General features: G+C 42.7%; 1 protein-coding gene across 2 annotated transcripts in view; it reads right to left on the bottom strand.

Annotated features, from left to right (window-relative positions):
• Positions 1-21743, bottom strand: part of nop14 (NOP14 nucleolar protein homolog (yeast)) — a 30825-nt gene extending 9082 nt beyond the window's left edge. The window contains exons 1-16 of one of the 2 annotated variants that reach the window (XM_014124428.3): positions 21587-21743; positions 21220-21419; positions 19863-19997; positions 19080-19221; positions 18687-18829; positions 18259-18396; positions 17866-17988; positions 17505-17636; positions 16243-16525; positions 15841-15971; positions 15636-15721; positions 15398-15533; positions 13829-13930; positions 10609-10762; positions 8076-8235; positions 354-501 (exon numbers count right to left, since the gene is read on the bottom strand). In XM_014124428.3, coding sequence (XP_013979903.3) covers positions 354-501; positions 8076-8235; positions 10609-10762; positions 13829-13930; positions 15398-15533; positions 15636-15721; positions 15841-15971; positions 16243-16525; positions 17505-17636; positions 17866-17988; positions 18259-18396; positions 18687-18829; positions 19080-19221; positions 19863-19997; positions 21220-21402 — 2196 coding nt within the window. In that variant the 5' untranslated portion in view covers positions 21403-21419; positions 21587-21743. 2 annotated transcript variants of the gene reach the window in all.
• Between the last annotated feature and the right edge of the window lie 380 nt (positions 21744-22123).

Raw genomic sequence — 22123 nt, 5'->3', positions numbered from 1 at the left:
CATAACTGATTACAGGTAGTTTTTTTTGTAATCAGATGTAAAAACTCCAAGGTTCACCGCCCAGTGGAAGACATGTAAAGCCATTGACCTCCTTACTGTTACTATTTATTAAGCCTGGTAAATGTTTCAATGACAGATGAAGGGAATGAACATGCTCAACTATCCTCTTGCAACAAAAAAAACTAATTAATACAGTGCTTGATTGACTAATTTAACTAATCCCTGATTTGTAAACCACAAGACTTTGTAATGGTCTTCAACTTTTGAGAACATGAGAAATGTTTTACTGCAGCAACATTTACCCAGGGCAGCCCAACTAAGTTGTCTTTGGATGACACTACAGTTCCACTCACCTGTAATGCTGCAGGATATGTTTTGATTGGAAGATGTTTGGAGAGCAGGGTTGTGATTGGCTGAAAGATGTGCGAGTAGGAAGCGAGTTCTCTGTAGAGTGAAGAGCAGCGCTTCAGCAGGTCCAGACACGTGGCCACAGCAGACAGCCTGGGGGGGGGGGGGCGACATCATTAGGACAGAAGACACTGGTTAAATGACCACACTCGGACCCACAAACACACACGCAAAAACACACACATGGACACACTGACCCTGTTTATTATCTATGCATAGTCACTTTAATAACTATACCCACATGTAAATATTACCTCAATTAACCTGTGCCCACAACCATCGTATATAGCCTCGCTACTGTTATTTTACTGCTGCTCTTTAATTATTTGTTATTTACATTTTTTACTTATCTATTTATTACCTAACACTTGTAATTCTTAGCAGTTGTTGGTTAAAGGCTTGTAAGTAAGCATTTCACTAAGGTCTACACCTGTATTCGGCACAAGTGACATAACTTATTTGACACAGCCACATACAATGACTCACTCATAGGGAATGTTGAGATTTCAGACACACACGCTCCTATTCACCTGGGGTGGAGTCTAAGTGTGAGTCCCGTCCACTACCCAACCGGGTCATACGGTTTCTCTCTAGTCTCCACGCATGAAGCCTGGAAGCTGACAGTGTTCTTAACTACCATGGCACTGAGACACTTCACACACACCCTCACTCAACCCTGCATCTGTCTTTGTAAGCCCCACAATAATGTCTTCCTGTGAAGACCAGAAAGCTTTTTCAGCAATGACTTCATATGGGCAGTGGCTATGATGGGTGTAGATAGTTTGTGGTGGGGGTGGTATGTGTGTGTTATAAAGGAAACAATCAACTGATTTAAAACAGGAAGGTGGGTGCCAGTCTACCATCATTTCCGGACTATTAAGCGCACCTGAATATAAGCTGCATCCACTGAATTAAAAAATATATACATTTATTTTGAACATAAATAAGCCGCACATGTCTATAAGTCGCAGGTGCCTACCGGTACATTGAAACAAATTAACTTTACACAGGCTTTAACGAAACACGGCTTGTAACAAAAAATAAAAATTTGCAGTAAGCTTTAGTTGTCTTTTTGCAGTCAATTCCTCATGCTGCTGTTTCCAACGTCTTATCATCGACTCATTAAGACCAAGCTCCTGTGCAGCAGCTCTATTTCCTTTTCCAACAGCCAGATCAATCGCCTTCAACTTGAAAGCTGCATCATATGCATTTCTCCGTGTCTTTGCCATGATGAGGGTGACAAAATGACTACCGTAATCAGAATGATGGGAAGTTTGAGAGCGCTCGATTTAATCTAAACAGTAAACAAAAAAGTTGTTTGACCTTAACCCGTTCGGCAATTTCATTGGTCTAATGAAAGCTTCATGCCGCCAAAAAACTGAGCACGTCACAGAATGTGTTTTTTTGGAGAAAAAAAAATGAAAGCAGGAAAAATCCATGTTTAAGCCACGAAGGTTCAAAGCCTGGGAAAAAAAAGTTGCGGCTTATAGTCCGGAATTTACGGTAATTACTCCTCAAATAAACTAACAAAACTTGAGCATCTCTGGAAAGACCTGAAAAAAGCTGTGCAGCGACGCTCCTCAAGAATGGGAGAAACTCCCCAAATACAGTTGTGCCAAGCTTGTACCGTCATATCCAAGAAGACTCAAGGCTGTAATCGCTGCCAAAGTACTAGGTAAAGGGTCTGAATATTTAGGCAAATGTGTTATGTCCGGGTAAAAAATGTTAATAAAATTAGCAAACATTTCTAAAAAAACGTTTATGCTTTGTCATTATGGGGTATTGTGTGTGGATTAATGAGGGGGAAAAAAACATTTGATAAATTTTAAGGCTGTAACGTAACAAAACGTGGAAAAAGTGAAGGGGTCTGAATACTTTCCGAATGCACTGTACAGCCTATTGGCGCACCTGATCTCGCACGCCCAACTAGGACAGGAGAGGTGCTACTGAACTTGAAGCAGCGAATGATGTGTGTGAATTGTGTGACAAAGAGGTGCTTTTAATACAGTTGATTGGCTAACACAGCCTACAAAACAGAAAGATGACCGTTTCCAAGTAGCCTAATAATGTTTCATCCCAAAGTTGCCTGTCTGCACGTGCTAGTGATGCGCGGATCACCTGTTTGTTCACCCACACCCACTCACAATTTCTAATTACCCATTCGCAACTGCCTGACGATATGTGATAGTGAAAATCTGAGCTCTGCACCAGACCCTAACCGGCAAATATAGTAAATGTGTTGTACAGTCAGAGATGGCAGAACAATTTATTTGAAGTGTTTTTGTTTTGTTGTTACGCCTGTTTTCGCTTATCATTTCCGACATTTAGGTAGGCTATTTGTTAGTCAACTTGTCTATAATTAGATAGCCTATATGCTGCTTCTCTTCTGTCATTAATTGTTGCCCTAGAGACAAAACAATTGCTCACCAGAATGTCATAAATTAACCGAAAAAATGCTTCAATCTAGTTAACATTGGTAAGATTCGTTTTTTTCTTTCATCTCTGCTTCCCTCGTCCAGCATGGACATTTAGAGACCGGGGAGAAAAAATAATAATAATAATAATGGAAAAAAACAAAAAAAACAGGAAAGATTTCTCCAACATTTTCAAATGACATCAGCTTGACCAGTTTCAAGGAAATTAAACTGTTAAAACAACCCAACATGTTTTTGATAAGATTTCAGTTTGGCTTGGATGCATATTTTGTGGTTGAATACTATCAGCTTTTATGATGCTGATAAAGATAGCTCCTTTACAAACACACTCATTATTTTAAGATGCAGAAATAATTTCTCCAGAGTTAAAATATACATTTGGTGTATCATTTTATTGTAAGAAAAATGCTTTATTCTGCAGGAGTTAATATTATACTAGGGTATGTGAGGTGTTATAGACCTACAGTCAGTGTCCAAAATTTCAGTTAGGCTACTCAATTTAACCCATCTGAACAATATAGTTCCCTTGACATGCCATTTTGAAGTCCCCCCCATCTTGTGACTGTTGAATTTGTATAACATCACACATATTTTACCACGTCACCAAAGCTTTCCCAAAAAAACTACAGTTCTGGCCCTCCTATTTATTTTCAACTCTCCGTTTCGCAGCTTGTGTCTTATTGAGTTAAACTCTGACATTGTCCTTTTGGCCTCAGTGGATCGAAGTTAACTTTTTCTGTCCAAGCTCCCAAAAAGCATTTGGCAATTGGTGGGTATTTGGCACAATGCAGTTAGGCCCTAAAGCTTAGGCTACGCACGAAATTCAGATAAAAAATAATGAAAGATATGAATTGTGCAACAATTACACATTTAAGGGATTTTTTTATGCATCGTTCTCTTTATTCAACCCACCGCTACCTACCTGCCCTTCCTGTGGATATAACTGCAGGGACTGCGGGTTATGCCCGTGAGCATCCTGTGGGAATGCAGCCCTCTACAATACTTCATCCATGATTACCCTCTTACCCGCATCCCAAATGGCACCCCATTCCCTTTACAGTGCCTATAGAGCTCTGGTCAAAAGTAGTGCACAGCCTACTAGGAGGGATGGGCATGAGTAATCGAGTCCTCGAAAGGACGTTAAAACTCAATTTTTAACCAGTAAAACCAGAAATAGAGTACAACTATTTGGTGGAATGTGCTTTGTGGTTCCCGAACAGGCAAGTGAAATGTTGTCCCTCTTGTGTTCCATTTGTGCATTTGCGGGGCACAACAAAAAAGAAAGCAAGCATCACACAGTTCTCCCTAAATTCCCTTTCCCCTCCATGTCTCTCACTCAATTGGGTTCCGACCACTCCCTCTACACGTGTGCACACACAAGCTCCTGTAAGTCTACAAAAATACATTTCTATAAAAACCTTAAGTGTTAACCTCCCTGGGCAAGGTGGGACGCTTGGAATCGCGTGGCGCGAAATACAAATACCTCAAATGCTATAACTCCAATTTCTCAAACATATGACTATTTTACACCATTTTAAAAGACAAGACTCTCGTTAATCTAACCTGTTAGGGCTAGGGAGCAGTATTGACACGGCTGGATAAAAAACATACCCGATTTAATCTGGTTACTACTCCTGCCCAGTAACTAGAATATGCATATAATTATTGGCTTTGGATAGAAAACACCCTAAAGTTTCTAAAACGGTTCGAATGGTGTCTGTGAGTATAACAGAACTCATATGGCAGGCAAAAACCTGAGAAGATTTCATGCAGGAAGTGGCCTGTCTGACAAGGTGTCGTTCTTCTTGCCTCTGTTTATTGAAGACTGAGGATCTCTGCTATAACGTGACACTTCTTACGGCTTCCATAGGCTCTCAGAAGGCGGCAAAAAGCTGAATCGTGGCTTTGCAGGCTCTGGCTGAAAAAAAGTAGCGCGTTTGGGTAGTGGCTGGTTACAGTACTGTGAGACTCAGGCGCGTGCCGACGTCGACCGAATGCTTTGTTTTCTTTCCTCTGTTTACCTAAACGCAGATTCCCGGTCGGAATATTATCGCTTTTTTACAAGAAAAATGGCATAAAAATGGATTTTAAACAGCGGTTGACATGCTTCGAAGTACGGTAATGGAATATTTAGAATTTTTTTGTCACGAATTGCGCCATGCTCGTGACCCTTATTTACACTTCGGAAAGTGTCTGGAACGCACGAACAAAACGCCGCTATTTGGATATAACGATGGATTATTTTGGACCAAACCAACATTTGTTATTGAAGTAGCAGTCCTGGGAGTGCATTCTGACGAAGAACATCAAAGGTAATCAAACTTTTGTAATAGTAAATCTGACTTTGGTCAGGGCTAAACTTGGTGGGTGTCTAAATAGCTAGCCGTGATGGCTGGGCTATCTACTGAGAATATTGCAAAATGTGCTTTCACCGAAAAGCTATTTTAAAATCGGACACCTCGATTGCACAAAGGAGTTCTGTATCTATAATTCTTAAAATAATTGTTATGTTTTTTGTGAACGTTTATCGTGAGTAATTTAGTAAATTCACCGGAGGTTTGCGGGGGGTATGCTAGTTCTGAACGTCACATGCTAATGTAAAAAGCTGGTTTTTGATATAAATATGAACTTGATTGAACAAAACATGCATGTATTGTATAACAATGTCCTAGGGTTGTCATCTGATGAAGATCAAAGGTTAGTGCTGCATTTAGAGTAGAATATCACGGCTAGCTAATTTGACACCCACGAAGTTTGGCCCTCACCAAACTCAGATGCACTCCCAGGACTTCTACATCAACAACAAATGTTGTTTTGGTTCGAAATAATCCATAGTTATATCCAAATAGCTCCGTTTTGTTCGTGCGTTCAGGTCAGTATCCGAAGGGTGACGCGCGAGCGCATTTCGTGACAAAAAATATTCCATTACCGTACTTAGAAGCATGTCAAACGCTGTTTAAAATCGATTTTTCTCGTAAAATAGCGATAATATTCCAACCGGGCGACGTTGTATTCATTCAAAGAGAGGAAGAAAAACATGGAGAATTCACATGAACGCGCATCTCCAGTGTCACTGTTCTCAGCCTGACCAGCAACAAACAGATCTGCTGTACTTAGCCCAGAGACTGGAGAGACGTCATTCCACTTTCTGGCGCCTTCTGAGAGCCAATGGAAGCCTTAGAAAATGTCACGTTACAGCAGAGATGCTGTATTTTTGATAGAGATGCCAATGAAGGAGAACAAATTGTCAGACAGGGCACTTCCTGTATGGAATCTTCTCATGTTTTGGCCTGCCATATGAGTTCTGTTATACTCACAGACAACATTCAAACAGTTTTAGAAACTTTAGAGTGTTTTCTATCCAAATCTACTAATTATATGCATATTCTCATTTCTGGGCAAGAGTAGTAACCAGTTTAAATCGGGTACGTTTTTAATCCGGCCGTGCAAATACTGCCCCCTAGCCACAACAGGTTAAACACGCTACATTCCTTGCCAAATGACAAGGTTTTTTCGCCTTTTATTTTACCCCCCCTTTTTCCCCAATTACATGATATCCAATTGCGATCTTGTCTCATCGCTGCAACTCCGCAACATGCTCGGGAGAGGCGAAGGTCGAGTCATGCATTCTCCGAAACATGAAGCGCCAAACCGCGCTCCTTAACCCCCACCCGCTTAACCCGGAAGACAGCCACACCAATAAGTTGGAGGAAACACCGCTCAACTGACGATTGAAGCCAGCCTGCAGGCACCTGGCTCGCCACAAGGAGTCGCTAGAGCGTCATGAGCCAAGTAAAGCCCACCTGGCCAAACCCTCCCCTAACCCAGACAAAGCTGGGCCAATTGTGCGCCACCCTATGGGACTCCTGGTCACGGCTGGTTGTGACAGCCTGGGATTGAACCCGGGTCTGTTGAAACAGTCCGGTTCCACATTGAAAATATGCAAAAACCTTTGACAAAGGGATATCTCATTAGAATCATTAAGCCTCAGCCTATTCACCAAACAGATGTCGTGGCCATAATTCTTCACCGTAGTATTCTCAATGTGGAATTGTTAATCACTTTACAAAATTACAAAGAACAGGCGGAATAAACTAAATTGAACATCTGTATCTAAAAAAAAACAACAACCTGCATTTGCTTTTGTAACCCCTGAAGAAATTGTCTTAACTCACCAAATTGAGCCCTGTTTCAAATGATCACTGAGAACAACTGACCCAGACGCGAGACACACATCACTTCACACAGGCAACTTTTTTCATTAATAAAAATATTCTGTTCTATATTATATTCAAGGTCTGGATCTGTCTCAGGGTACAGAAATAAAAGCCAGAAAATACCAACATTTTTCAAGGAACAGAATCAGAAGCGGGAACAAAAGTGATCTATACTGTTCCAGAACAAAACCCTTTATTTTAAAAGCAATTGATTGGGAATTGGTTAATAACGTTCTTTTACGTTCCAGGCATTTTTTCCCAGTCCCACAAAAAAACGCAACAAAGCGCCTATGCAAAGCCCTCCCTCTCTCAATCAGAAACTTCTTCTAGCGTCTGCCTGCCAGCTGAATCTTTGCCAGTGTGTGTGTGCGCGCCAGTAGGGTACCTGATCCTTCTCAGCATAACTGTAGCCTACTGATGTTACAAGCTTGTTAGCTAGCTAGACAACTGTAGTTTCAAGACATTCTAAGTTCCTGCATAGAAGCTACTGCTCCGTATGTATAATTCTGTGGCCTTAATTCAGATAATGCAAGTCATCACAAGATGCCAAGTGCTTCAAGCCAAGCCTCTTCTTCGACCCCCTCACCCCATTCGCAAAATTTCAGTGGCATCTCACGCCGGACACTTGTCTTCCCATCATGCATGTAAACAACACACTGATCTATAGCGTGCCCGCTCCATATCAAGCTTCTCTTTCTGCAATGCATGGCTGGTGAAGTAATTTAACTTTGAGCTAAATGTTTTTTTATTTTTTATATTAATCAATTTGATGGTTTGGTTCAGGACTTAATTGAAAATTTGTTCCAACCCTTGATTTTATTACATTATTATTTTTTTTTTTTACATAAAATGTCTTGAGTGCGACAAGGGCTCGGGAAATCAGTGTCTTGTCTGCTGAATTAACAAAAAAAGTATATGCCACTGCACAGCCATAGGCTTCTACAAGTAAGCAACACTGCTTAAGGATCAGACCATTAAAAAAAAAAATTAATTGGTGCTCTGCTCTCAGTCTTACCTGTAGTGGTCTGTGTCCAGGTCAGTGGTCAGTGTGAGTGTCTGGGTGGCAGACAGAGGTAGGGTCTTCTTGCTCCATGTCTGGCTGGACTCTGGGTCTGACAGCACCAGCAGGTCACTGACCTTACCTTTCTGCCTGAAGGGTGGCACCACCGAGTAACCTGGCAGGACACAGCAGCCAGTTATGTTAGGGCCCTAGGTGTCACACTGTCTACATCAGTGGAGGCTGCTGAACAGCTCTTAATAATGGCTGGAACGGAGCGAATGGAATGGCATTAAACACATGGAAACCATGTTTGATATATTTGATACCATTCCACTAATCCCGCTCCAGTGATTACCACGAGCCCTTCCTCCCCAATTAAGGAGCAACCAACCTCCTGTGGTCTACATGTAAAATAAACAGACAGGGCTCCAATCTTTTACATGACAAATAAACCCAATAGAACAACTACGGAGGAGACATATACTTTTTAGAATAACAGGCGAAGTGGAACGAGTCAAACAAAATATGCGTAACAGCATGATTTATTTAAATTCCACTAAATCAAAATCAGCATCAACAGGAGTTGAGATCTTGACACCTAGCAGAGGTTAGCTTTCATTCTGCCGATGACGGCTTGGCATGGCGGTGAAACTATTTCACCGGGCGCCGCTACTGCCATGGTGCCCTGAATGCACTCTACCGCACTGTGCAGTATCATACTGTAATACTGCAATCACAGTATAGACAGGTAGGCAGTCAAACGTTTTTGTTGGTTATTTAGAAGTGTTCATTCGGACCTCGGCGCACATTTATTTGAATATCCGAACGGATATTAGTACTTAACATCAAATCAACGTTTATTGGTTGTGTACACAGTTTAGAAGATGTTAGCTCCTAACAACGCAGTGGGGAAAAAATAATTATGTTTTATGTCGGAACGAATCCAATGAATAACCCAAATAGGACTGTAGCAAAGTATTTCAAACGCAATCTACACAAATATACACTGGATGAATTTACACAAGATACACTAAGAATATGTACAGCAGTAGATAGCTCTTTCTAATATATGTCAAGAATCCAGCATATAAATAAAATGTGGTGAGTTTAAAGTTGAACTAAAATGTACAGTAAGTGGTAGAATGAACTCAGTCGAGAATACAGCATTTACATACACAGTACAAAACCCCCGTTGCAAAATATATAAAATTGCATATGGCCTTCCTGTTACACTGGGTAGTGTAGATGTACTGGAGGGCAGGCAGTGTGCCCCCGATGATACGTTGGGCAGACCGCACTATCCTCTGGAGAGAACTGCGGTTGCTAGGAGTGCAATTGCCGTACCAGGCAGTAGTACAGCCTGATAGGATGCTCTCGATTGAGCATTTGTATTAGTTTGTGAGGGTCTTCGGGGCAACGCAGAATTTCTTCAGCCTCCTGAGGTTGAAGAGGCGCCGTTGCACCTTCACCATACACAGGTCCTCAGGAACTTGAAGCTTTTGACTCTCTCCACTGCGGCCCTGTTGATGTGGATGGGGGCGTGCTCACTCTGCTGTCTCCTATAGTCCACGATCATATCCTTTTGTTGACATTGAGGGAGAAGTTATTTTCCTGGCACCACTCATACATGGTCATACAGTCATGTGTGAACAGGAAGTGCAGGATGGGGCTGAGCACACATCCCTGCAGGGCCCACATGTTGAGGATTAGCGTGGCGGAGGTGTTGTTGCCTACCTTCACCAGCTGAGGTCGGCCCGTCAGGAAGTCTAGGACCCGGTTGCACAGGGAGGGGCTCAGACCCAGATCTTTGTAATAAGCTTTGATTACTTATTGAGTATTCATTTTTGAGAAACAGATATGCCTATTTTAACAATGAAAAGGCATTGCCTAAATTAAATTATCCATGTTACATACAAGGACATAGCATATTTTATAAAGCATTTCTCTATAACTCCTTTGCTTCCAGGGCCGAAACACTTCTGTTTTATATTTTTTTTTAACCTGGTAGTTAATAGCACTCACCTGGTGTCCCGGGTTTAAATTAGTCCCAAAAAGAAGGAGGTTGAAATCCAGAACGGTTTCGGCCCACCAAGACCGGAATTGGGCAACCCTGCTCTATACTGTAGTGGACGGGCAGAAAGTGTGCCCCCGAGTTTATTGGGATCAGGATCGCTGACCAGTGATCCTCTCTCTCGCTTAGTCTCACCTGCAGTGGTTGCAGAGCGCAGTCGCTCCCTCGCGCAGCAAGTGTCAGGTTAAAAACATAGCCAAATAATATTTTAACATAATTCGAACAGCCCCCAAAAATCATGACATCGGGTGTGGCTGCTTATGGTACTGTGTTGAATACCGTGAGAAGGCAGGGACTGAGCTGGATTGGGGTCAATTTAATTCCAATTCAGGAAGTAGCCTTTAATTCATATTATCCTCATAAGAACTGACTGAATTAAAATGGAAACAACTCCAACCTTTATGGAGAAAACGAATAACCAGTTAGGCCTAGTTGATGAGGAGATATGACAGGAGCCCATTAACAGAAAAACCGTACCTGTAGAGGTCTTATCTTTCACAGCCAGGTGTAGTACTCCCAAAAGGAAGTTGATGAGCTCAGGACAGAACCTCTTGGAGAAGGAGATGTACTCCACAGCCAGACAGCACAGCACCAGGCCTGATGTCACATCCTCTAATGACATCACGGGACACTGATGACATCACACAAACACACAGGGAAAAATAGGTCCAATTTAGGCAGAAATCACCGCCTCAAACTACTTTGTCTACTAAACATAGTACACAAGCATTTATACCCACACACTAACAATCTTGAGAAAGGGTCAATAATGAATCTAATGTGCTTTCAATCCTTTTTCCTTCTCTATGACCTTGTGACACTTCTGTGCAGCCTCCGCTTGTTCTCAAACAAAGCCATTAGCTTCATCTAGCTAGCCAGTCTGCTTACTTTTTCTAGTGTGTGTGTGTGTGTGTATGCGTGTGTGTGTGTATGCATGTGTGTGCGCAAATCATGTTGAGAAAGTAACTCAGGTTCTCTAGCCTGTATTCACCACTCACATAGCTACAAACTCATTGTTGGCGTGTAGAAGTTACATAATACAACTTCATATTTTCCCCTGGCTAGGTTTGCTTTGACATCACCAGCATACTCAACACAGAAAGGACATGACTCAATAGGTCAATAGCTTAGTGAAAATACAGGCATGTAGCAACAGAAACAGTGTGTGTGCATGCATGCATGCATGCATGCTGCATGTGTGTGTTCCTTTCCATTGAGCAAAATCCGTAGCTGAGCCATCTACATAAACACCATGATTAAACAAAAAGGTTGGTGACAGGAAGGAAGGATAAAGCCCTCTTCCGCAGACCTGGGTTCAACTACTACTTGAGATCTTTCAAATACTTTGAGCATTTGCTCTAACCTACCTGGAGTGCCAGATTGGCAGGGTTAGCAGTTTTGGGAATATTCTAATGGTCCATTAAGACAGCCAAGCTAGATACAGCACAGTTAAAGTATTTGAAATGACTTCAAATAGTATTTCAATCCAAGTCTGGTTTAGCGATAGAAGAGCTCCAACCCACTTCAACAGAGAGACTGGAAGCATGAGGGAAAAAAGAGGTTGATTCAAAAGTTATAGATTGAGATGAAGGGATGACGAAATCCTACAAACAAAAGACATGGACAGGAGGGATTAGTTGAGAACAGAAAGAATAATAGAAAGATGTTGATAAAGAAGTATTTGTTATAGAGTAGACAAAGGAGACTGACTGACAAGTCCGTTGGCTTGTTTGTGAGGTAAGGCTGTCTACGACCCCAAAAAATCTTGGTCGACTGAAAGTCGCCTGTTCTTTATACCAATTGATTGGTGGGAATTTTTTTACCGTGTATTTTTCCATATATAAGTTTGGGTAAACTTTGTGTTTCAATAAAATCAACTATATGAATTGAACTTGTCTGACGCTTTAAGCTTACAGTTTGCTGAAATAAGACAAATGCCTCAAGAGGGTGCTAGAGATCTAGATAACCAGACAACAAAAAACCTTGACCTGGCACAACTATTCTCCTACTGGCTTTTGCAGATTCTGCCATTACTCCCCTGAAGTTGCCGGTAATAGGCTACACGAGGAGTCGGCAACCTTTCTTATGTGGATTGCCAATTTATCTTACCATTTTCACCGATCTGCGTGACAGTTAAGGTTTCCACATGCACATTTTCAGGAAACAGATACATTTAAACTTATAACATCTTCATATCTAAATCTAAATTCAATCCAAATGAAAATTATAAACCCAAAATGTTACTTTCATTGCCATAAACCAACATAGCTACAACAGCATTCCACAGCGATACACCATCCTATCATTTGTTTTTCAACAGGACAATGTCCGTAGAGCTCCGAGACATGTCTGGGCTCCGGCTGGGCCACTCAAGGACATTCAGAGACTGCATTGTCTTGGCTGTGTGCTTAGGGTCATTGTCCTGATGGAAGGTTAAACTTTGCCCAAGTCTGCAGTCCTGAGTGCTCTGGGGCACGTTAAACTTTGCCCAAGTCTGCAGTCCTGAGTGCTCTGGGGCAGGTTTTCATCAAGGATCTCTGTACTTTGCTCCATTCATCTTTCCCTCGATACTGACTAGTCTCCCAGTCCCTGCCGCTGAAAACATCCCCACAGCATGATGCTCCTACCGCCATGCTTCACCGTAGGGATGGTGCCAGGTTTCCTCCAAACGTGACACTTGGCATTCAGGCCAAAGAGTTAAATCTTGGTTTCATCAGACCAGAGAATCTTGTTTCTCCTGGTCTGAGAGTCCTTTAGGTTCCTTTTGGCAAACTCCAAGCAGCTGTCATGTGCCTTTTACTGAGGAGTGGCTTGCGTCTGGTCACTACCATAAAGGCCTGATTGGTGGAGTGCTGCAGAGATGGTTGTCCTTCTGGAAGGTTCTCCCATCTCCACAGAGGATCTCTGGAGCTCTGTCAGAGTGACCATTGGGTTCTTGGTCACCACCCTGACCAAGGCACTTCTACGACTGCTCAGTTTGGCCGGGCGGCCAGCTCCAGGAAAAGTCCACTTCCATTTAAGAATGATGGAGGCCACTGTGTTCTTGGGGACCTTAAATGCTGCAAACATTTTTAGCTACCCTTCCCCAGATCTGTGCTGACACAATCCTGTCTCGGAGCTCTACGGACAATTCCGTCTAGCTCGTGGCTTGGTTTTTGGTCTGAAATGCACTGTCGACTGTGGGACCTTATATAGACAGGTGTGTGCCTTTCCAAATAATATCCAATCAATTGAACTTACCACAGGTGGACTCCAATAAAGTTGTAGAAACATCTCAAGGATGATCAACGGAAACAGGATGCACCTGAGCTCAATTTTGAGTCTCATAGCAAAGGGTCTGAATACTTATGTAAATAAGGTAGGCGGTTTTTATTTTTAATACATTTACAAAAATGTCTAAAACCTGTTTTCGCTTCGTCATTATTGGGTAGTGTGTGTAGATTGAGGAACATTTTTTATTTAATCCATTTTAGAATAAGGTTGTTACGTAACAAAATGTGGAAAAAGTCAAGGGGTCTGAATACTTTATTACTGCTCGACTAAAACAATTTCCCAAACAATCAACCAGTCGACTAATTACGGTCAGCCCCATTGTGAGGGAAGACCATTTTTATCCAGACAACTTGACACAAGCTCTTCATACACACAATCTGTGTCATACACAGAGACAGGCTCACACACACTTTGGGATAATTACCTTGGTGAGGGCCTGGCTGATGTACAGTAGGGCTGGGGTGGTGACAGGGTGGCGAAAGTCTGAGGTGGGGAACAGCAATGCTGTTATCTTCAGGTAAATGAGCTGAGAAAAGAAAGGAGAGAGAGAGACGTCACCAAAACGTCAACTTGACAGAACACTGTCAGAGAAACCAGTTTACAGACAAGCTTGGTGCTCACTGTTAGGGCTAGTAATTGCCAGGGACCTCACGATAGGACATTATCCCGATACGATGTGTATTGCAATTCTCACAATTCTACACGTACTCACTATGTCTGCTGCAGAGAGACGAGAGCCTGAGAAAACTCGCATTGATCAGTCATGGAAATAAAAGTGCTGAAAAAATGTTGGCTCACTATTTACAAAGAAGATGGAGAACAAGCTATAGGATGAAACATACCGGAGTTTTTGCACAGGTACAGCCGACTAGCACTAGCTAGAAATATGGGAGTCAAGTATCGATATATCGTCAAAACTAAATTTGCGATATATAATTGTATCGATTCTCCCCCTCATCACTTCTTTGTATTAAAATGTTTGAGAACAAGTTTGAGAACAAGTTCTCATTTACAACGGCGACCTGGCCAAGATAAAGCAAAGCAGTGCGACACAAACACAGAGTTACACATGGGATAAACAAACGTACAGCCAACAACAAAATAGAAATATCTATATACAGTGTGTGCAAATGTAGTAAGATTAGGGAGCTAAGGCAATAAATAATTACAATTTAGCATTAACACTGGAATGATAGATGAGCAGAAGATGAATGTGCAAGTGGAGATACTGAGGTGCAAAGGAGCAAAAAAATAAATAACAATATGGGGATGAGGTAGTTGAGTGGGCTATTTACAGATGCTCAGACAGCTGATGCTTAAAGTTAGTGAGGGAGATATGTGTCCAGCTTCAGTGATTTAAGCAATTCGTTCCAGTCATTGGCAGCAGAGAACAGGAAGGAAAGGCGGCCAAAGGAGGAGTTGCTTTGAGGATGACCAGTGACATATTCCTGCTGGAGTGCGTGCTACGAGTGGGTGCTGCAATGGTGACCAGTGAGCTGAGATAAGTCTCTGCTAGGTAAAGCCCTGCCTTAAAGATGACCTGGAGCAAGTGGGTTTGGCGACGAATATGAAGCGAGGGCCAGTCAACGAGAGCATAATTGTCGCAGTAGTGGGTAGTATATGAGGCTTTGGTGACAAAACGGATGGCACTGTGATAGACTGCATCCAATTTGCTGAATAGAGCGTTGGAGGCTATTTTGTAAATGACATCGCCGAAGTCAAGAATCCGTAGGATAGTTAGTTTTACGAGGGTATATTTGGCGGCATGAGTGAAGGAGGCTTTGTTGCGAAATAGGAAGCCGATTCTAGATTTAATTTTGGATTGTCAGAGAACAAATGGAACAGGATCAACAGATGTCAGACGGGCATTTCCCTGGCTTTTTCCCTGACTTGACATGTAGAGCAGTGTTTCACGCAGAAAAAGATAACAGTCCATGACAATAACGCAACAGAGAAGTGGGAAGCAAAACCATATGAGGAAAGTCAAAAGTACCATGTCTAGTTGTGGGAAGGCGGCCCGACCCTTGACCTCCAGTACCTCCTCCATGCTATGTGCGCTGTCAACCAGAGTCGTCTGCATCGCCTTGGAAGCAGCTTCAGGGAACAGCTGACATAGACCATACAGCTGCCTGGCGAGCAGCAGGGAGAGAGAACAAACCAGCACTATCACAATCAATACACCTGGCACAGTCAAATCCTATAGCATATCAAAACTAGAGAGCGTTACTCACGGTATCATTTTGTCTATTGTGGAAAGTTCCGGTGGACTCCTGGAAGCCAACTCGCCCACATACTCCAGCAGAAAGCCAAATAATTTCTGAAAGAGGAAGTGAGAAATCCACAGCAGTTGACTCAAATAACTATTTTGATCCCTAGCAAAACATCTGCATATCAGTTAACAATTCCATCTTGTGATTCAGGCTGAACACTACTGACTTGTAGTTTGAGTTTGTTCCCCACAGCCAGACTGGGATGGTTACACTTCTGTGTCCTGGCAAGGATGATACACTGGTGGTCAGCAGGATGACCCTGCAGTAGGCCCTTCAGGTCACTGTAGCTCTCTGGAGCTGGGAGGAGGGGCAAGGGGGAGAGAAGGACATTGAACATGGGTGGAGAAGGCAGACAAGACAATGATGGTGTTGTGTCAGGGCATGTCCACCAGGGGGAGACGTGTTTTGTTTTGCTGGATGACTCGAGGGCAGTCAATGTTAGCATTCAATTAATTGAAACATAATAAATCATTTTAGATCAATCCGGCAATTATTTTCCCAATATATTCCAAAACTATCACCTACCGAAAATGATGTCCAGTTAGATCATATAAAACAGGGGTCTTACCTTTGAAAGTGTATGGTAGCTCTGCTTTAGCTGCCTCTGCTTGGGCCTTCCTCTCCTCCTCACTCAGCTGAGATTTGGTTGCAGGCGCTTCATCCTTCTCCTCCTCCTCTTCTTCCTCCTCTCCTCCCGCACTCTCCTGCTCAGAGTCCAGGTCTGAGTGGCTATCCTCGTCGCTGCCCTCTTCCTCCTCATCAGATTCCTCCTCACCACTCTCTCCTTCACCACCCTCCTCGTCATCCCCCTCTATCTTTGCCCCTTCCTCATTTATGTTCCATTTCCCATCCTATAGAGAGAGAACAAGAAAAATAGGATTTTGTTATCTGCTCTTCTTTCAGTGAATGCCTGTAAATTTGACTGTCACATACACTCCCCTATGTATTTATTTGGACAGTGAAGCTTAAATATTTAAGTTGGCTCTATACTCCAGCATTTTGGATTTGAGATCAAATGTTCCATATGAGGGGACAGTACAGAATGGCACATTTTATTTTAGGGTATTTTCATACATATCGGTTGAGCACAACAAAAACAAACTGCAAATGCAGTCATTGCGTGCAATGGAACATTGGACCAAATACACTTTTTACAAAAAATATTTGAATTTGTCCAAATACCTATGAGACCTTAAAATGGGTGAACTAGATACATAGCGCTTTCCTTTCTAAACGGTAAAACAGATAAGTTTGCAAATACCCTCAAATAAAAGGTGACATAGGTAAGCATTTCACAGGAAGGTCTACACCTGCTGTATTTGGCGCATGTGACAAATACAATTTGATTTAGATTTTAGACATTCTGTACTGTCGCCTAATATGAAACATTTGATCTCAAATAAAAAATGTTGGAATATTAGAGCCAAATTAAATGTTTTAGCATCACTGTCCAAATAAATGTGTGTGACCCTTCCTACTACTTCCTTCCATTGAGAGAATAGAGATGATGCGATGTCTGAACTCCAAGACACAAGGTCAAATCATAATCCACACACAAGGCAGAGCCTGCTTGGCCCCTTCCCCGACAAGGCAGAGCCTGCTTGGCCCCTTCCCCGACAAGGCAGAGCCTGCTTGGCCCCTTCCCCGACAAGGCAGAGCCTGCTTGGCCCCTTCCCCGACAAGGCAGAGCCTGCTTGGCCCCTTCCCCGACAAGGCAGAGCCTGCTTGGCCCCTTCCCCGACAAGGCAGAGCCTGCTTGGCCCCTTCCCCGACAAGGCAGAGCCTGCTTGGCCCCTTCCCCGACAAGGCAGAGCCTGCTTGGCCCCTTACCTGATAGGCCAGAGTCGGTTTGTCGTCACCGTCTAGGATGAAGCCGTCGTTGATGTCGTCAGCTGACATGTGAGCCTGGGTCTTGGTGCAGTCTCCTACTGCATCTCCCATCATCCTCCTCAGCCTGTCAGCCTGGGGCAAGGGTCAAACCACAGAAAGGAAACAGCTTCAGTACAGTAGACGGGTCAAACCACACAGAGGGACAAACTGTGTCAGTGTATCAATAGTTAACGTCCTTTCCATTCTCAAGTCCTTATCTCTATGATTATTGTCTGACAGGTCAGGTGAAAGCAGACCCATTACCCATCAATGGTCACAAAAGACAAAATGGCAAGGAAATGGTATTGAGACACATCCATACCTCTAGTTTCTGCAGGCGTTCCCTTTCCTCCCTGGCCACTTCCTCCGGAGTCTTCATCTTCTCAGATGGTTGAGCCTTCATCTCAAAGCCCAGCTCTCGCACCATCATGTCATACTCATCCAGCTGGAACATACAAGGGAAGAGACAAAATGAATATGTGTATGTGACCAATAAAATTTGATTTGAGACAAAGGGGTTTTTCCTTGGGGCACAATCATTTTACTTATCCGGGTTCATCTCACTGAGATAAGGTCTCCTGGAAACCTTTTAATTTAACCTTAATGTATACAGGTTAGACTCAATAAGATAAAAATCTATTTTGTATGAGGGACATGTTAGACTTAGTGGATAATCAATTAAAAGTTCCATTGGAAGCATTTCCTGTTCTTTTACCTTGGGTTTGTCTTCCTCCTCGTGTCTGTCAGCCTTGGGGGCATTCTTGTGAGCCAGCAGCCCCTGAATGCTTTTCCAGTCCTGGTCCAGCTTCTCTGTCAGCACCTGGGACTCCTCCTTCTGGTTCTGCCTCTCCCTCTGAGGACAACCAACAGACCTGTCAGGCATCTGATCTCACCTCAGAACCCCGTAGAGCTATTGCTAGTACTGGAAAAATATCTGGTGGACCACACTATACCACCAAGCCAAGTCGAAGGGTATTAAACCCCTCCTAAAAAGGAAGAAACTGCAGCACACTGATAATCTTGGATGCTCCCCAAACAATTGAATGGACCTCACACCAACGTTTCAGTGAATAAACCTTAATATCTTAAGACACATTAGGAATGGTATTAAGGCATTTTGAGACTAGAGGGATTGACGCTCACCTTCTCTTGTTTCGACTTGAGGATGAGCTCCTCTATGAGTTCCTGTCTGGACTTGGCTCTCTGGTTCCCCCCATTATCCTTCTCCCCTTGGGTCTTCCTCCTCAGCAGACCGCCTCCTCCGAAGTGGGATGCAGTCAGCTCAGCTGAAGGAAAGATGGATGAGAAAATATTGTCATTGTTATGGTCACTACTTCAACAGATGTCACCAATAGTGATGCCTTATTTTTACAGACAAATACTTAGCCAATGTACATCTTTATGTTCTCTCTCCACCACCTGCTTGCTTTCCCTCCTCCCCCTTATCTTTCTCTCACTTTCCCCCACCCCTTCTCTCCCTCTCCCTGGTCTACAGCTCCCCCCAATTCTGTGAAGACTGGGGTCATTGTATCTCACCTGAGAGCATTCCTTTCTCATCTGCATCATCGTCACTGTCTACCATGTCGTTGAGCTTCTCCATCTCAGACAGAGACTGGCCATAGTGGGTCAACTCCTCCTCCTCATTCAGGTTATACATGTTCTTCTTGTCTTGGGTACGCTGAAGGGGGACAACATCAAGAGAGGACAATGTTAAGTTATGGACTACGGTACAGCTTTATACAATACACATGCATTGGTCCAAACGTTACATTGGAAATGAGTCTTCTCCTCTGGTCTCAACCCCCCACATAACACACAGATTTGAGAGGAGCACAGGGCCAGCCAAAGTGCAGCTCCCCAGAAGATAGTTTAATTAATTATTTTATATTGGACATGCTGTAAAATTGACAATGTAGGGCTGGGGTGGGCAAACTTCTTGGCTCAAGGGCCACATCGGGATTTCGAAAATCAACAAAAGGGACGCACAGATTTGTTTAAAAATATGTCCAATTTGCGGGCCAGAAAATATATAAGTCCATTATAATTTCTACATTTTTGGGGGTTTTACTTTTAAAATTAACAGTGCGTCCCATTGAGACCAAGGTCTTTTTTGCAAGGGAGCCCTGCTCCCTATACATCCTATCTAGTTTTAGACATTCAAGTGTGGCCTGGAGTGTTTTTTAATAAGCCCAAACAATCATATCTAAAAAAAGAAGATGCCGGCCACAGACCTTAGTTTGCCCACTCCTGTAGAAGGTGTTTCATGCAGTGACAGCGGAGTGAAGAGAGATACTGTATGTCTGTCAGTATTGATCTCACCTGTCTTTCCATCGAAAACCTCTGAAGGATTTTCTCCTCTGGGTCCATCTTGGTGTCATATTCACCAAACCGTCTGTCTATGAACTTATTGGCCTTGTCCTTTGTCTTATATTCCTTCAGCAGGGTCTCTTTTCGCTGGGGGGAAGGAATATTTTATAAGCATAAGATCCACACTGGCATAATAACAAATAGAATCAAAGAAACATGGTAACACAAGTTGCAAACCACTCTAGCTGTGATTTGAGATATTGTGAAGCTTACCGTATGCTTCCCAGTCAAAACAGTAAACACATACATTACTACATTTAGTTGATATTGACTGCTAACAGGAATGACTTTCAGCTCAAAAAAGCAGGTGTAAAATGCTGTTAATTTCTGTATCATGCATTTTGAAAATGCATCACTGTTTATGGCTGCAATGACAGGCTACACTTGCACAGCGACTGTGCGCGTGCATTCTCCCTGTGTGCACAAGTATGTGCGTGCACAAAGGGCGCAAGCTTGGAACCACTCCTTTTTGGAGGTCGTGGGTCAAAACGTTTGAGAACCACTGAGCTAGCAAACAGATTTCTGATTTGCTGTACAGCTATAAGATTGGGTGGAGTGCAAATGTTAAATTGTTGGCAGAGGATTGCCATACATAAATATCCATCTCCAAAAATGGTTTAGTGAACAATAATTGTTATTGTTTACTTTGCAAGCTGACAAGCAATGTGGCATCAAGTACTAGCATAGGCCTACTGGTCTTTTGGTATGTCAAAATTGCTTGAAATTAGAGGTCGACTGACTGATTCTTCAACGCCAATACCGATTATTGGAGGACCCAAAAAAGGCGATACCGATTAAATCTGCCAATTTTTTTATATATATTTGTAATAATGACAATTACAACACTGAATGAACACTTATTTTAACTTAATATAATACATCAATAAAATCTATTTAGCCTCAAATAAATAATGAAACATGTTCAATTTGGTTTAAATAATGCAAAAACAAAGTGTTGGAGAAGAAAGTAAAAGTGCAATATGTGCCATGTAAAAAAGCTGACATTTAAGTTCCTTGCTCAGAACATGAGAACATATGACAGCTGGTGGTTCCTTTTAACATGAATCTTCAATATTCCCAGGTAAGAAGTTTTAGGTTTGCTACGGGCGTCTTTAGGATCCATCTAGCCTGGTCCCAGATCCGTTTGTGCTGGCTTCTTAACTCCTATGGTAAGGTTATATGGACAACGACCATAGAAGTTGGTAAGAGAGCACAAATCTGAAACCAGGCTTAGATACTTTACATCCATCTCAGCATATGATATCTTCAAAGCCCCATGTGTACACAAACACTTCCTACAACCACCTACCTTGTTGATGGCTTTAGACCTGGATACACCTGGCAGACCGACGTCGTGCTTGCTTTTGCGCCCGAGGATGTCAAACTTCTTTCGGTTGATTTTCACCTCGAATGGGTTGTTTTTGATCTCGGTGGAAGTTTTGGTCTTGCGAACCTTATCAGCAAGGTTCTTCTTTTTTGGCGGTTTCCCCATCTAGACAAAATATGTAGCTAGGTGAAGGCAATATGGATGAGAACCTCCTTGCTAATATAACAACCATGTAAAGTATTGAAATACAATTGCTAGTGTGATAACTGGCTAGCTAACGTTTGTTAACGTCGGCTAGCAAACATTGGACACGTTCTCAAGGCAAACATCATACATTGTAATGGCATACCTTATAGATTGGATATTGTTCAAGTAAAACACCTCATATGTATTTTAAAGTTAAAATATAACGTTAAATCATCTATTTTGCATTATCCACGTTGTTCCACAGGAGAAAATCCGCGTGCTGGCACGAGGTCAAAGTTCATCAAGAGGCGACTCCTCGTCAGTTGACATGGTAAGTAATATTCTGCAGCGCCGCCATCTGGTAAAAACTCAGCATTGCACTTAAAGGAAAGGATGAGACGTGAAATAGGTGCTCGTCAGGGCCCCACCTGTTAGCTTTTTTGTGTGTGCATGTTTTGCATGTTATTTTGGCATTACTACGTGACACATATCAGTTTGCAAACAATGTAAAAATACTAGCTCAGTGCTTTCTTTGGTGGTGAAGCAGCCAGCGTCGGGGTTGGCAATGTTCTCTAGTTGCTCCGTGATTGGCTCAGTGTTCTGTCACTCATGGGGACACTAGATTTTAGCAAAATCTACGAAGAGCTTGAAAATTCAAGCTCCTTGGGTGCTGCCATAGTTACATTATAAATGCCCATCC

This window comes from Salmo salar, chromosome 01 (genome assembly GCF_965601325.2).
Source record: "Salmo salar chromosome 01, fSalSal1, whole genome shotgun sequence".
NCBI lineage: Eukaryota > Metazoa > Chordata > Actinopteri > Salmoniformes > Salmonidae > Salmo > Salmo salar.
Note: the sequence above shows the minus strand (reverse complement) of the source record. Positions and strands in the feature narration are given on the sequence as shown.